At 36.5% G+C, this 15,792-nt stretch overlaps 1 protein-coding gene across 1 annotated transcript in view; it reads right to left on the bottom strand.

Annotated features, from left to right (window-relative positions):
* ADGRV1 (adhesion G protein-coupled receptor V1) overlaps positions 1-15,792 on the bottom strand; it is a 264,845-nt gene that overhangs the window by 214,607 nt on the left and 34,446 nt on the right. Inside the window, exons 19-29 of the mRNA XM_031046194.2 lie at positions 12,824-13,567; positions 11,443-11,816; positions 9,570-9,746; positions 7,747-7,927; positions 6,920-7,122; positions 6,151-6,280; positions 4,740-4,820; positions 3,109-3,248; positions 2,074-2,683; positions 866-1,081; positions 131-346 (exon numbers count right to left, since the gene is read on the bottom strand). Coding sequence (XP_030902054.2) covers positions 131-346; positions 866-1,081; positions 2,074-2,683; positions 3,109-3,248; positions 4,740-4,820; positions 6,151-6,280; positions 6,920-7,122; positions 7,747-7,927; positions 9,570-9,746; positions 11,443-11,816; positions 12,824-13,567 — 3,072 coding nt within the window. The remainder of the gene's footprint in view (positions 1-130; positions 347-865; positions 1,082-2,073; positions 2,684-3,108; positions 3,249-4,739; positions 4,821-6,150; positions 6,281-6,919; positions 7,123-7,746; positions 7,928-9,569; positions 9,747-11,442; positions 11,817-12,823; positions 13,568-15,792) is intronic.

The raw sequence follows: 15,792 nt of genomic DNA, 5'->3' as shown, positions 1-15,792 counted from the left end.
TACTGCAATCATTCAGGCTTCCTTTTTGTCTTTGGAAAGTTTTTATTCAGTTGTCCAGTAGCAGTTCACTCAAAATTCTGCAGTAAACTGTTAACAGAAGTTAGAAAATATGCAAATAAGACTCATTTACCAAAGGATCCAAATGGGTCATCAGAAGCCTCAATAGTTATGATTGCCCTTGTCAAAGACCCAAGCAAGGCTCCTCCTGTTGTTTGATTCAGTAGCTGAACATAAAATGATTCCTCAACTTCAGGATTGATATCATTAATTATATAAATTGGCACAGCTTTACTTGTTTCCCCTTCGAGTAAGACCACATCTGATGAGGCTACACTGTAGTCCTCACCTAGATTTGTAGATTAAAAAAACAAAGCAACAAAAGCAGAAAATATTAATGCATTATGGTGCAGTGTATTGAACATCATCATTAACACTTATCTTCTGTCTTTGTCCTTCTTACACATGCATTCCTTGATGCTTTTGCTAAATATTGCATGGTGGGTTTAAGTAAACAGGGCTGAAAAGAGCTATGCATATTACTATTGTTTGGTTGGGGTTTTTTGTGGGTTTTTTTTGAGGTGGTGGGCTACTAGTGAAATAAACACCCAATTCCTTCATTCATTTCACTTCCTAGATTCTTCAGTGATGTCTCAGAGTTTTCTAGAAGCTGATGCATGATCTCTCCCATAAGATTCCTATTTGCTAAGTACAGTCAGTAAACATATCAATAATTGTTCTGGGGTTTTTTGTACTTGTTATACAATAGTGCATTCAATACACTTGTCTGCTTTAACTGCTCAAAGCATAGAGCATGCTCTTTCCAAAGTAATGCAGACTGCGTACTTCTGTTATTCTGATCACTTACCAGCTGTTGCAGTTATTGGCATGGCTTTAAATTTCACAGAAACATCTGAAAATATTCCCCCAGTCCTGGTCACATTAATGATTGGTCCAACATAATTTTCAGCAACTCGCACAGTTGAAGCTGAAAGCTGAAGTGTTCCAAAAGCATCATCACTGGCATTGATAATTACATGAGCTATTGTCTCATCCACTAATCCAAGTCGAGGAGAATTTATAACTGAAACATAAAGAAAACTTAGTAAGGAAGTACCCAAGATGCTTGCTGTCAATGGCTATAGGGTTCACAGACATACATGTAAGTTTAAGGGTTAGTCATCACTAGCTTTCAATAAATTTTTTTTTTTAGAATTGGACTAATTATAACTACTCACTGCACCAACCTACTTCTGGTATTTGAAATATATTATGGCAGAAAAATCCCAATTTATAATAACATATTATTTTACCCTGTTGTAAAAGGCAGGCAGTGGAAGGTAGGCTGTGGAAGGCAGGCAGTTATGGCTCTTACAAGCCGTAACTTTTTTTGAAGAAGTGAGGTACTGTGAAGTAATTCATTTATCTATTTGACCATAAAGCCAGTAGTAAGATCAATACATTTCAGAAGAATTCAATTTTTACACTTGCTATGATGAAATATAAGTAAGATTTCAAACTCCAAACAGAGTTATATTTGAAGATTTCCTTAATATCAATATTACTAGAGTGGTGCAGCAATTAGACATACCAAGAAGTTTTGAAGTGCAAATCAACCTGTAATGACCTGAATTTACTGGAATGATGTATGAAGCAAACATGTTCTACACTAAAAAAGCAACACAAGGCTGTAATTCTATATCACTTTAGTTTTAAATGACTTTTTTTGCTTTCAATAAGCAAAACTAGCTTACTTGCTCCCTAATACTGAATTTCACAGAAACACACTAGCTGTACAGACAGTGCACAAAATCAGTACTGTAACATATCTGGCCTGAAAAACTTTGGACAAGGCAATACAAAAGGGATACAGACATGCTCATGCCCTGTCAAAATACTGTGCTAAAGGAAATATAAGTCAGAAACACACAAGGCAGGTAACTTGGAGATTTCTTAACTCTACAGAATTTGGCAGAGGTGAAAAGTTTGTCATTTAACTTGTTGCATTTTATCCAATTAAGTATAAAAACTACCCTCATATTTAAATTGTAGGTTTTCCATATGTAAGATACTTACTTGGCCGATCTTGTACTTTCTCAATCAAAACAATACTGCTTAGCTCCACAAAAACAGACTCTGACCTCTCAGGATCATCATCATCCAAAATAGGCAAATATATTGTGGCCTCACTTTCATTGGTTCCAAACACTGTGTAGCCTGCAATGGGTGTGTAATCTTCTCCCTCTATTGCTCTAACAACATCAGATGGAAGAAAGGGGGGCTTTTCATCATCTCCCATTGTCCTGTATGTTACCATCACTGTGCCAAGGAGACCACCATGTCTTAATATTGTCAGGGGGATATTTTTTGTTTCTTCCTCAACTTTCATTGGTCTGTTTCGCTCAGAAAAGATAAAGACTCCATATGGATCATCATTAGCTAAAATAGTTAATGTGGCATTAGTGTGATTTCCAAGGCGACCACTGGACACATTGATGATTAAAACTGAAAACACCTTATCCAATTCAGGAACTTCATCAGGAGAAACCTGTACTGTAATATTTGCTCTCACTTGACCAACATCAAATGCTACACTCCCATCTGTAGAGATCAGGTCTTTGGTAAGATCACAGTCTATGATCCAATGCAATGTCACCTGAGACAAGGCCCCATGAGTTCTCACAACCTAAGAGAAAAATATAAAGATCTGTGTATTTTTGTTCTGTGAGAAAGAAAAACATAAAATTATGAGATAGAATCAAGCAAAGACATTGACATGATGGATTAAAAAATAAATTTGTGTTTTAAATGAACAGTGTAGTCTTTATTACTGCTGTATTTGCTGTATCACCAACACTCTACCTACTTAAGGTAATAGTACCTCAAATGTAAACATATAGAAGTAATTTTAAATTTGTGGGTATTATTATAACATCATTTTAGCTTCAAGCTGAATGATGGACATTAGAAAACTCAGTATGGAATGGCAAAAAAGGCATGATAAAGTAGTTATAAACCCCATAAACTTATAGCAAAAACATTGCAGAAAACCCAGTAAAAACAAAGACAGAAAAAGATTGCACAGCAATATAATATTCGAGGTTTTCTAACCTGCAGTACAATATTGCTATCTCCATCTTCAGGCTCAGTTCCATTTACGAACAGTGTTTCAGTACTGAACTCAAACACACCATGAGCATCATCAGAAGCCTCAATAGTCACAAGGATGTGTGATGCAACCCCCAAGCTAGCTGTTAAGTGCAAGTTCCAAAACAGTTATTTTTTCTAGCATCTTTTTTACATGAAAATAAACAGCTAAAGAAATTGTTGCAAAAAATACACACAAGAGTATGACTGGAGTATCTGTGCTGTATTGTCTTTGTTTTTTTTTGAAATGCATGATAACTATACACATGGATAAGGAACTGACTTTCCATAATGCTGTCCTGTTTAGTTCCATAGTTTTATGGAACTGTGCAACAAAAAATATAACAAATATGGACATTTTATGGGAGAAGTAGATTTAATGAATTAAAATTACAGATTTAATAAATTAAAATGGAGCAGAATTTAGGATGGTGGGGAGTTACATGGTAAAACAGTGTAAGCAGATAGACCAGATGAGTGCAGGTGTCATCCTAACATAACCTGGAATGGAAAACAAACTAAAAACCCAAGTCCTGTAAATCCCACTACTAAAAGATATTGTCTTGGGTAAGATAAATTGCTGCTCAGAGAAAGAGCCTGGCATGGAAAATCTTTTCTGGAAACAAGGAAAAGGGAAACAGGACTTCAAACAGAAAGGGTACTTGGGCACTGTAACATGCTGCCCAGGGGAGTGGTGGAGTTATCAGGACTGGAGATGTGTAGATGTGGCACTTTAGGACATTGTTTGGTCATGGACTTGGCAGAGTTATGTTGGCTTTTTTCAACCTAAACGATTCTATGATTCCATGATAAAACCCCCAAGAAGCTCCAAAAAGTGGCTAAACCACAGACTTGCTCTCAAATTGAAACTGAAATCCACTGCATTTACAAATAAAACTGAAAATCAGGCCACCACAGAGAAATAAATTATACAATTTGGATAATAGGTGCTCATATTCCATCTTCAGGTCTAAATTCAAGGTTTAATTTGAAGTTGCATATGATTAGGGTTTTCCCTCAAATTTCATGCTATTTCCACATCAACTATCTTTTTACTTCATGTCTGACATAAAGTTAAAGAGAAGAAATAGAAAATAATCAAAACATTCCTTAAAATATCTAAGACAGCTTACTTTTCTTTAAGAATATTTTTGACATGCAGAAAATAAAAGTAACATAAAGCACATACCAAGCATATAATGTGGTAGTTTTTTTAATTACTTTCAATTTAAAAAGTGTCTGCTTTTTGCTTTCCAGAAAACTTGACAGTTTTCAAATAGAACTAATTTTGCAAATTGTACTTCTGGAATTAGCATATTGTGTTATACAACAATATAGTTTTGTCATATAGAAGCTGTTATTTTCTGTGCTACACTAAACACTGACCACTATTGAAGTCATGCCTGAATTAAAATGGAAAAGAATGTTTTGACAGACCTTTGTGACAAATCTAAATTAATCACCTGTAGCTGTAAGTACAGTAGCACTTAGTAGTAATGTACAGTAGCACTCTAGTAATGTACTACTACAATGTAGTAATTTCTAATGGATATTACAATTAGCAATAAAAAATAGGATTAATCGAAAATGCTTACCATGTTGATAGACAGTTGGAAGGAAGAAATCCATGTTCCCATCACCACTACCACTGCCATCATTTCTAAAGAGCTCAGCAACTTGAAGGTGACAGACATACAGATATATACATATATATACATTCATAAATAAAGAGAAAGCAGAAAGTAATTTAAACATTTCTGGACAACACAAAAAGAGAGGAAAATATTCTAGGAAGGTATCACTTTTGGATATGAAAGCATACAGTATTCTTGATAAAAGCCAGAAAAGTTATTGGATATGTCACCTAACTCAATTTATAACACTGGATATAGCAGTAGTAGGTCAGAAGGAAAGAAAGCACATATGACTCTGTTTTCTCTTTGCTTTCTCTCTGTCCCCTTTTCATATTTCCCTTTTCCCACTCCTAAATTAGGTCTGTCATGCAATTGTGTTGGAAAGGCTCAAAGGGGAGAATATGTTAAGAACGTATCTACCTAGTGAACAACTAAAGATAGCTGTAGTTTTTCTGATGAAAGAAAAAAAAAGTTTTATTAACAAAACAACTATTCAACCAAAAAGTCCCCATACATGATAGGTCTCAAGATCGAAAGAATCACTGCATTGCACCACAGTGCCATGTTGCACCATAGGCATTCAAGGTAGTATTATAAAACCTTCCAGCAGGCATCACACTTGCATTCCTGGATTGCTGAAAAAAAACCCCCATCAGTTAAAAAATTGCTTTATGGCTGCCAAAGTTTATAGTTAGTTTTTTCCTCCAAACTTTACAATCTCCCTTAAAATTTTTCTCCAACAGAAACAAATTCTGTAAGGACTGAGTGGCTTTCTGTGTCAGGAGCACTGATGGTTGCTATCACATCTCACACCACGGTTTCCACCGAGTACAAGAAAAAAATAAGTTTTCTTGTTCTTCCACAGACCTAGCAGCAGCTTCTGCAGCTCAGCTAAACTTCCTATTAGGCCTCTCAACACCCACAGCATCCTACCACTATAATCCAGTTGAATAAATTATGAGCTAGTGTACCCAATTCCTCTGGCAGACAAAAAACCCATTTTGACTATTTAGCCTTTAATATTTTATAAATATTGTCACATTTTTAGTAAACTGAAATGAATTTATTTTTTACACTATTTTAATTCTCATTACTAATCATGAAACTATGTAATGTAAAAGCAGCAACTGCCTTTAAATGACTGTGCATAATAATAGTACACTTTCTTTAGGATCTGGTGGTTTTCAAGAATGATTAATAATATCTCGAGAACAGTTTTTTTCTTAAGAAAAATTACAGCTATTGAGGTGATATGGGGATATTTGATTGCCTTTAGAAACAATATGGAAATAGGAAATCTAAGAGAAGTAAGATTTTAGTAGATGAGTAGAGGTCATGAAAATACAACCAATGGATTGATGCATGTGCTTACCTCCTCCCTCTGGGTTTACTAGTTCCACTTTAAAAGTTTTTTCTAATTCAGGAATAGAATTATCAGTGATGTTAATAGTAATGTACTTGTATCTTTCTCCTGGCTGAAATTCCAGCGTGCCAGCAACAGCCTGCAATATGAAAGCTATTTGTATTTTTGTTCCAGTCTAATGTTTTCATCCATATGAAAAAAGAAATAGAACCTTGATTTTGTTTGCCTTTGTCAAAATATGTACTTTTTTTCAATTAAACTTTTTAAAAATCTGCTGAATCTTTTGTTATGAGAAAAAGACATCTAAATTCACAGAATTAGGAGATATGCGTTAATCTACGTTTTTCTGCACAAATGTTAGACTAGCAAACAGATATGTACAGGTCATTTTGTTGAACATGTACAAATCATAATATGAATAAACATAATCTTAACCTGTACATGCACCTGTATTATCACACAGAATTTAATATACTCAGCAACAATAGCAGATATCCCTTCCTGGTACACTGACAATCCTCTTTAGAAATAAGAAAATCAAAACCAGGTGCTTTTCCTAGGAAACACAGCATGCTGCACAGAAAGGAGGTAAAGGTCAAATATTGATATATAATATTAAAGAAAATATTACACTTTCATTTATCATGTCACTATACAAAACAGTGTCCCTGTTAAAAGAATCATGGCTGGGCTAAAATACTCAAGCCAAAGGCTACCTCCAAAACCAAAAGCTCTAGTTAAATTTGAACATAATTACGCAACCTGGCAATAGCCATACCTGATAATCTTCAGGACTGAAAGCTGTATGTGGCACTGTTCTGTATTCCACCAGAACTGTTCCAAGAAGGCCCTGTGCACGAACTATCAGTAATTTGATGTGTCCAACCTCTTCTTTAATAGTGATATGGGGCACAGCAGAGGCTGGCAAAATCATTTCATCACCTGGCTGAGGAGGTGACCCCACTGAGAACTGCAGCAGACCTAGAAGACAAGAAGTACTATTTACATGTCTTCTTGTACCAATCCTAATTCAAATTAGGATTATAAATGGAAAGCAAAATATTTCTAATATTTATATCTAACACCTCTGAAATTAAAACACAATTTTTTTGTATGTCTTTAGGACTCAATTATATTATTTCCAGGGATGTGCTGTGCACCTTCCCCTCTCTCACTGATATCCATATCAGTCTTGATAAAGTCACAGCACAATAAGAAATTCAGCTCTTCCTGAAAGAGCCTCAGTATGTCATAGTATTGGGTACTTATTGACATAATAAACATTCAGAAATGTCCCTCTTCATCAGGAATTCTCACATGAGTAAACCTTGTACAGGATCAACTACATGCAACCATTATTTGCTCTCACAGGGAATCATCACCTGTTTGATCTGGAAAGCTTTGATGATTTTTTTTGTAATATTCTCAAGAATAAGAAACTCAGCTTTCACTTTTGTATCAAAATCCTGAACTACTGTCAAATTAGAGAAAGTGGAATACTTGGCATTGCTTTCTCAAATATCAAGGCTAAGCAAAGTTTTTATCTGTTGAGCTAGAATTATACAGCTATCTGCAACAACACTGAAACATCTCCATCACTGTTACCATAAGGGTGGTCACTGGCTTTAATGCTGATATCAGTAGTTTCTTTTTCTGGATCTATACTTGCTCCACTGGTAGGAGTTGAACCTATTTTTCCATCTCCAGACACTGCAGAGACTAATGTCACACGGAAATATTCATTTAGTTCCGGAATGTCATCATCAATAACATGCAAGTTTAAGACCTAGAGAAGGACCAAATATGGAAAAATCAAACCATGCAACACACATCACTTTTGAGTTTCCCCTATTTAACTCATCAAATTCTTTGATTATTCAGTCAGCTGTATCTATTGTGTTGTTCTGAAAGTAATGTAGACCACAACTTTGCTTTCGACGTAATGTAAGCTAACTTCTAGGATACTATTTTCTGTTTAAATTATCCATTTCGAAAACAACTTTACCAAGCTACAGAGATGGAAGGCATACCTTCTTATGTGCCTCAAATTACCCAAACACATAACCAAGCAAGCAATAATTTATTATCTGCCTTAACATAAGCATAGTTTAAATTGTGTATATTGAAAAATTTATATCTGATGGATTTCAAAATCATGAGGAAATTCTGCTTCTGTAGAGACATTAGAGTGATTAATTCAATTAGAGAGCAAGTAAAGCAAGCTTTTTATGCCACCTTGAGATTACAGACATACTATTAAATAACATAACCCGCTTCACACAGGTTAACATACTGACCTTAGACAATTCCAGCTTTATATATACTGTGATATAAGTAGACAGATGTACAGAAGAAAAAGGTTAAGTAGGTGACTGCACTTAGAGGTATGAGAATGAGTAGTTTACAAACATCATTGGACAATCTCTTAGGGTATCTCATCTGATGAGAAACTGCTCCTGGTTTGTTTCTTAGCACCATGCCCATTAAGTCCTCCATAGGGAAACAATAAATTGGACCACACAGCAGCAGAGCAAGAGGGTGTATCAGCCCCTTCTGACAGCAGACAAAATAAGGCAAGCCTCATCCGTGCCAGACTAGAAAATCCCTCTGCTTTATATGACTGTATGCAATGCAGTAACACTATTCATTGGAGAATTAAACCTCAATGAACAGTGACATGGATAAACTCTTTTCAGACATCACAAGCTTTTCCCAAGCTCTAATCACTTGCATTGTTTAACTGGGACCAGATCCACAGTTCTAGTAGAGCCACTGGGATCCTTTCTAAAGGTATCAAACTGCATACTGACTTTAGCAGTTATAAAAGTGAATATCAATAGAAAATACACATTCACTTTCTACAGTATTGTGGTCACACATCTCTTATCCAAATAAATGTGAAATTCCTGTCCTGTGAGTCAGGATTGAATTCATAGAAACAGATTAAGCAAAAGGTAAAAAACACTGCCAACAGTGGTTGCAAGACATTTTATTACAGCAGTGAACTTTGCTGCTGTCTATTGATTTGGAGATTAATCTTATTGATGTAGAGATAAATCCAAGTTCAAAACCTGATAATTGTCCAGTTTCAAAAGTAGCTGGATCCATTATTTCAGCCCAGGACTATCTACACTTCAGGTACACAAATAGATATACATAAACCCAACACATACGTATTTGTAAAAATGTTTTATATATTATGCACATTCAAACACATGTGCACACATGGTGATTCCTAAACTGAAATGCACACAGAAACAAACAGATCTATAAGCACCTAGCGTGGACAAAAAACCCTGCAAAGCATAACAAAAGCTATATGAAGAAAACACTCTCTGGTATCAAAAGCCATCAAACATTCTCAGAAGGTGTTTTCCAGCAGGTTTGTAAAGGACAGGATGAATAGTTAATAGGAAGGTAGGGTTTACCTCTGATCTCTGCCAAGGATGAAATGTGATAGTGCCATTGCTGTTAGAAAAATCGGTAACAGGGTAACTAATGCCAGTGGAATCAACCTGTGAGATAATGTAATTTATATACACATAGTCTAGGGCTCCCCTTGTACGCTCCACAACACAGGATATAGTGGAACCCTCATCAACAGTCTGGAATAAAGCAAGAAATTGAAATGTTTGTTACTGTCAATGTAAATCAGAGTAATAAATACAAAACATGGAATATCATAGTCCTTCTCAAATGTTCAGGTAAAAAATTGCTGTCATGTTAGTTTCAGAACTATACCCTGTTGTTTGCTTCAGACACAACCTGTTCCCCCAAACTACATGTCAAAGAGAGAATCAGTATGCTTGAAATGTACATGACAAAAGCAACTGGAACTATAATTTTATATTAATGTCAATTATTTTTCATTTTACTTGCAACAATTTCAAGAAATCTTTGGATTCTCCCTCTCTCCAACTAGAAACACTATAGAAAACAAAAAAAAAGACATTAAGATTATACTATAATACATCATTCAGAAAAAGCTTTGAAAAAATTTCTGTGCTACAGTAGAAAGTTCACAAAGAACATAATTCCAGTGTCCACAATTTCATGCATTTGGAATAAAATAGGTATTGATACTGACCATATGTTTTAGACAATCATGATCATAAAATTAAAATAGAAAATCATTTCATTTGAAAATTGTCAATCAGGCTAAAGCCATCTTAAGCCTCAGATACATTTCAGAGCTTCTGTATAACACAGTGCAGATGCTGCACATGCCTTCAGCGGCGTAGCAGACAGATACACACATAAAGTGATTAAACTATGGATACACCAGCACTGTGTATCTGCATCATTACTGAGAGCTCTGATACTTCCCTGGTGAAATGGGAGTCAGATAAGTGCAAAACAATTAACATGCCATATAAATTTTTAATTTTGTTTCACGATCAATTGGTCTGTGACATCACAGTATTATCAGTGGCATTTGAAACTGAAGGAATCTATTATCATAGCATATGGCAGGCACATAAAAAGCAAACTGAACAAAATTGAAAGCCAGGCAAGATGGTTCCTTTCAAACACATCATAAGCACTTTGGTTAGAAAGAATGTACTTAAAAGGTCAGGAGAGTTCCCAAATTGGAAAGTATTCTGAACTTTTTTTCCAAGATGATCCAGCAAAAACAGGTACCATGTCTTTCACCTTTATAATTGATTAAAGAAGTAAAAATTAATTACATGCAATTCTTCCAGAAATAGTAAGAAGTTTATAGATTGCATATATGGTGGTTATCACCAAAGAAAAAAATTATGTTTAAAAAGGATAAGTAATTCACTGCCAGTATCAACCAAAATCACATCACTCATATAAAATTTATACCTTGTAACTTACAACAGCAAATGATATGGAAAAATAGATCACACCTTGTCATTGCATGACCTCTGGTAAAGTTCTTTCAAACACATCATGTAACACAGAAATATGAAATAAAAATAAAACCCCATTCTCTAAAAAAGAAAAACTTACATTTTAATTGGTCGCCTGGTCTCAGATGTGACAGAAGTAAAGGAAAAAATATTCCTTTAGAAAAACTTATGCCTTCAGTTTACCCTATAAGATCAATTTTCTTAAAAAAAATAATAATTTGGGGGAATTTTTAAAATTATCTTGTAAATGCCAGTGAGACAGAGGCTGTAGTTACAGAACTGAGACATTTCCATATTCTGGAAAAATTTTGTTTAGCTACAAAAAGCTAACAATGTGAAATCAGGGGCCAATGCAGGTCAATTGGTCTTGCCATTGATTTTTAGTTCAAATCTTCACCTATAATCTTCCTTATAAACACCTTACCTCAGGAATACATGCTCCAGTGAAGCCAAATAAACCATTAGCATTATCACTCTTCTGTATTCTTAATCTTGCTGTAGCGTTTTCTTGTGATATTCGGGCTCCACCATGCACAGAAATGAGCTTTAGGATGAATAACTCTTCTCCTTCTTCCTCTTTGTCATCCTTTGCAGACACAATGAATGATTTGTTGGTCTCTCCTTGCCGATACTCCAAATACCCAGAGATAGGGTGGACATCACTCTTCGCAGGAGTTGCATGGAGCTCATAAATCTCTGCTTGTGTCAATTTACGTTCATAGAGCCTTACATCCTGCATTAGCCCTGTGTACCTACTGCTGCCGTTGATTCCTGCTCCAATTCTCACTGTTCCTGGACCTGAGAAGGAAATTAAAATTTTCCTCATGTTATTGTATTTCTGCAAAGTAATAAATCTGTGGCTGAATAGCTGCAATTGTTAAAAATCAGGGGTAAACTGTTCATTATCCCTGGATTAGGAGTCCTATTGATCTTGAAATGCAAAACCAGGGGGTTTAATGAGCCTCATTTCAGTGTTACAGGTTGATTACCCCAGGTCAAACAATTCCATCCTACACTGTTCAAGTTTTTTAACCTACTAGTTTTACCTGCACATTGTCACCATCCCTTAATTTAGTGGGACTTGAAACTTCTTTCTTTCCACTGGAGATTTGCAGACCACAACTGCAGCCCCTCTCAGCTTTTGTTTTGCTAAACAGATCCTATTTTGTCTCTCTCTGCTAGGACAGTGGATCTATTCTTATGATACTTATCACCACTTTATTAGCCTTTCCAGACATGGTTTTCCTCTAGTGCACTAGGAATATGGACGTTAGAAACGTACATCAAATTCCAAAACATTTTTACAACAGTATTAATATTTCTCTGTCTCCAAACAGCTATCCTACTCAGCAAATCATATCATCACAGCTGCCTTTTCCACGTGTATACTAAACTGATAGCTCATTCCTATTGTGCTAAAACACACAGATAAATGTTCTTTCCAGAATCCAAGAGAAAAAAGTCTGTTTTCAGCTACAGTGCTGTAAATCTTAAGGAAAGCATCAATTTCAAAACACATATAACTACGTATACATGATAAGCATACATATATAAATATAATTATAAATTCTTAGTTAATTTTTAAATTATTGCAATCCAAGCTTTGCTACCATTCTGATTTTTTTTAACTTTCTCAGCTCTAATTTCCATATGCTTTTTGAAAATAATCAGAATTTTCTATCCACTCAATTAACTAATCAGATATAATAATTTCAGCATCTTGAATACACTTGCAGAGGAGCTAGGCTCTTCTATACATGGCAAAAATTTCCATATCGAAAAAATAACGCAGGCTATTGGCTCACCATCAGCAATCGCTTCTCCCTTAAGACTCTTCATTCCTCCCACAATGGGAACTCCATCCATGTAAAATTCAATTATGCTTTCATCCAGAGTAATCAGAAGGTGAAGCCAAGTATTTTCATCCAGATATTTCAAGACTGCTGCTCTAGCCATGTATGTCATATTGGATCCTAATGCTGTATAATGAAGCACTACGGAAACATGAGAATCATTTGTCTGGATTTTCACACCATAATATAAGGTCCCATTATCATTATCCTTTTCAACTACATAACCATCAGTACTGAAGTTAGGAATTAACCATGCTGAAAATGTAAAATTGGTTATTGCGGTATTTCCATTGTACAGGTATTCTGGACCAATAATCCCAAATGCATCCTCTTTTCCACTGAAATACAAAGCATCTGTTCCACTGTGGTGACGCCTCATGTGGGGCTGAGATTGCACTGAACTTGGAAATGATCCCAGCAACAAGAGGTCTACCATTGATGGCAGTCCAGCTTGGAACGTACTAGACAGTATTTCCCAACCTAAACGGACAACACCAAAGGTGCCTTGCTGTCTCCTGACGGTGAAGTCTGTAATATAGGAAAGATCATCTTCAGAAAGAACATCTTCCACTATCTCTGTGTCCTGGCTCTCTGGATCTATAACAAAGACTCCAAAAGGGTCATCACTGAACGGGATCATCACGGTTACAGCAAGGCTTGCTTCAGATAACTGACCTCCAGGACCAGGAGATCCACCTGTATAACGGAGGTTGATAGAGCAAAGGTTAATGATCAGAACACAATCTGAAAAAAGTTGCTACATATTTTAAGTTTTTTTAATAAAATGCATTTATAAAAAGGCTTAAATCTTCTTTAAAGAGCTTCTGAAATCATAGAAAATGCTCTCATTTAACAATAATATAATTCAACTGTATAATTTTAAAAAGATTACATGAAAATTTTCATAGAAAACAAAGCAGACTGTAATTTTTAACAGCAAAACATACATTTGCCTTTCAGCTGAAAAAAATATTACCTCCAACCTTTCCATATTAGTCAATCAGACAGGTTACCTTTAGTTCATTTGGCAAACATGGGGCCAAATTCAGTTCTCATATCATTCATATTACTCTAAGAATTACACAAATACGGAACAGCAAAATTTGGATGGTTGCCTCTGAAACAGAAGCAGAGATACCTTACAAAATCAGGTTGTGTACTAAAACTGCTGCCAAGTCCTTCCATCCTGCCAAGTCATCTCTTTCTTCACAGTAAGAATTCATGATGTGAAATCATAATGTGAACATAGAGCCTCTATGCTCAATGTGTGCAGTGATCTACTGATCATAGGTATGAAATCTTCTGTACACACATATTGATTTCACTTACAGGAAAGATCAACACATATTTACAGTTTTGTTGGGCACAGAAGACCGTAAGTAGTACTGAGGTGAAATGAGTCCAGCAGATTTGGAACCCTGCTCAGCAGCAGACCTGTAGTAGTTGTAGTTTAAGTCATGTGAAGTGGTAACTATAAATGTTTTACTTCCTTTAGAAAAAGCAAACAAACCAACCAAACTCCATCATGGTAAACCTGCATAGCCTCTAATAGCTTTACTTTGTCTTCAACTACATGAAGATCTACATCTCTGAAATCACAAGGAGGCATCCTTTTTTAAGGCCAGATCACCAAAATGTGTGTAACAGCAATTCAGGAACTGAATAACTGCATCCATATATCTAAATTGAGATTAAATGAAAAATAAACCCTAAAACCTTACCAGAAAAGTACAGGATATCAAGACATGATTCAAGGCAAAGCTCTTTTCAGGATTGGTTTCTTTGTGATTACACAGAATTACAGAATCCCGCGGGTTGGAAGGGACCTCAAAAGATCATCTAGTCCAACCCCCCTGCAAGAGCAGGGTAACCTAGAGTACATCACGCAGGAACTTGTCCAGGAGGGCCTTCAATATCTCCAGCATAGGAGACTCCACAACCTCCCTGGGCAACGTGTTCCAGTGCTCTGTCACTCTTACAGTAAAGAAGTTCTTCCTGATGTTAACATGGAACCTCCTATGCTCCAGTTTACACCCATTGCCCCTTGTCCTATCACTGGGTATCACTGAAAAAAGCCTAGCTCCATCATCCTGACACCCACCCTTTACATATTTGTAAACACCAAGGAGGTCACCCCTCAGTCTCCTCTTCTCCAAGCTAAAGAGACCCAGCTCCCTCAGCCTCTCCTCATAAGGGAGGTGTTCCACTCCTTTAATCATATTTGAGGCTCTGTGCTGGACTCTTTCAAGCAATTCCCTGTCCTTCTTGAACTGAGGGGCCCAGAACTGGATGCAATATTCCAGATGTGGCCTCACCAAGGCAGAGTAGAGGGGGAGGAGATCCTCCCTTGCCCAACTAACCACACCCTTTCTAATGCACCCTAGGATGCCATTTGCCTTCTTGGCCACAAGGACACATTGCTGGCTCATGGTCATCCTCCTATCCACCAGGACCCTCAGGTCCCTTTCTCCTTCACTCCTTTCCAGCAGGTCAAGCCCCAACCTGAACTGGTACATGGGGTTGTTCTTCCCCAGATGCAAGACTCTACACTTGCTCTTGTTGAATTTCATCAGGTTTCTCCCCGCCCAACTCTCCAGCCTGTCCAGGTCTCTCTGAATGGCAACACAGCCTTCTGGTGTGTCAGCCACTCCTCCCAATTTAGTGTCATCAGTGAACTTGCTGAGGGTACACTCAGTTCCCTCATCCAGGTCATTGATGAAAATATTAAACAGCACTGGTCCCAGCATCGACCCCTGAGGGACTCCACTAGTCACAGACCTCCAGCTAGATTCTGTGCCATTGACCACAACTCTCTGCCTTCTTCCTTTCAACCAGTTCTTGATCCACCTCACTACCTGCTCATCAAGCCCACACTTTCTTAGCTTATCTATGAGAATGCTGTGGGAGACAGTATCAAATGC

The sequence above is a fragment of the Melopsittacus undulatus genome, chromosome Z (assembly GCF_012275295.1).
Source record: "Melopsittacus undulatus isolate bMelUnd1 chromosome Z, bMelUnd1.mat.Z, whole genome shotgun sequence".
In the NCBI taxonomy this organism is placed as follows: domain Eukaryota; kingdom Metazoa; phylum Chordata; class Aves; order Psittaciformes; family Psittaculidae; genus Melopsittacus; species Melopsittacus undulatus.
The sequence above is the reverse complement of the archived record's forward strand: the minus strand, read 5'-3'. Positions and strand labels throughout refer to the sequence as shown.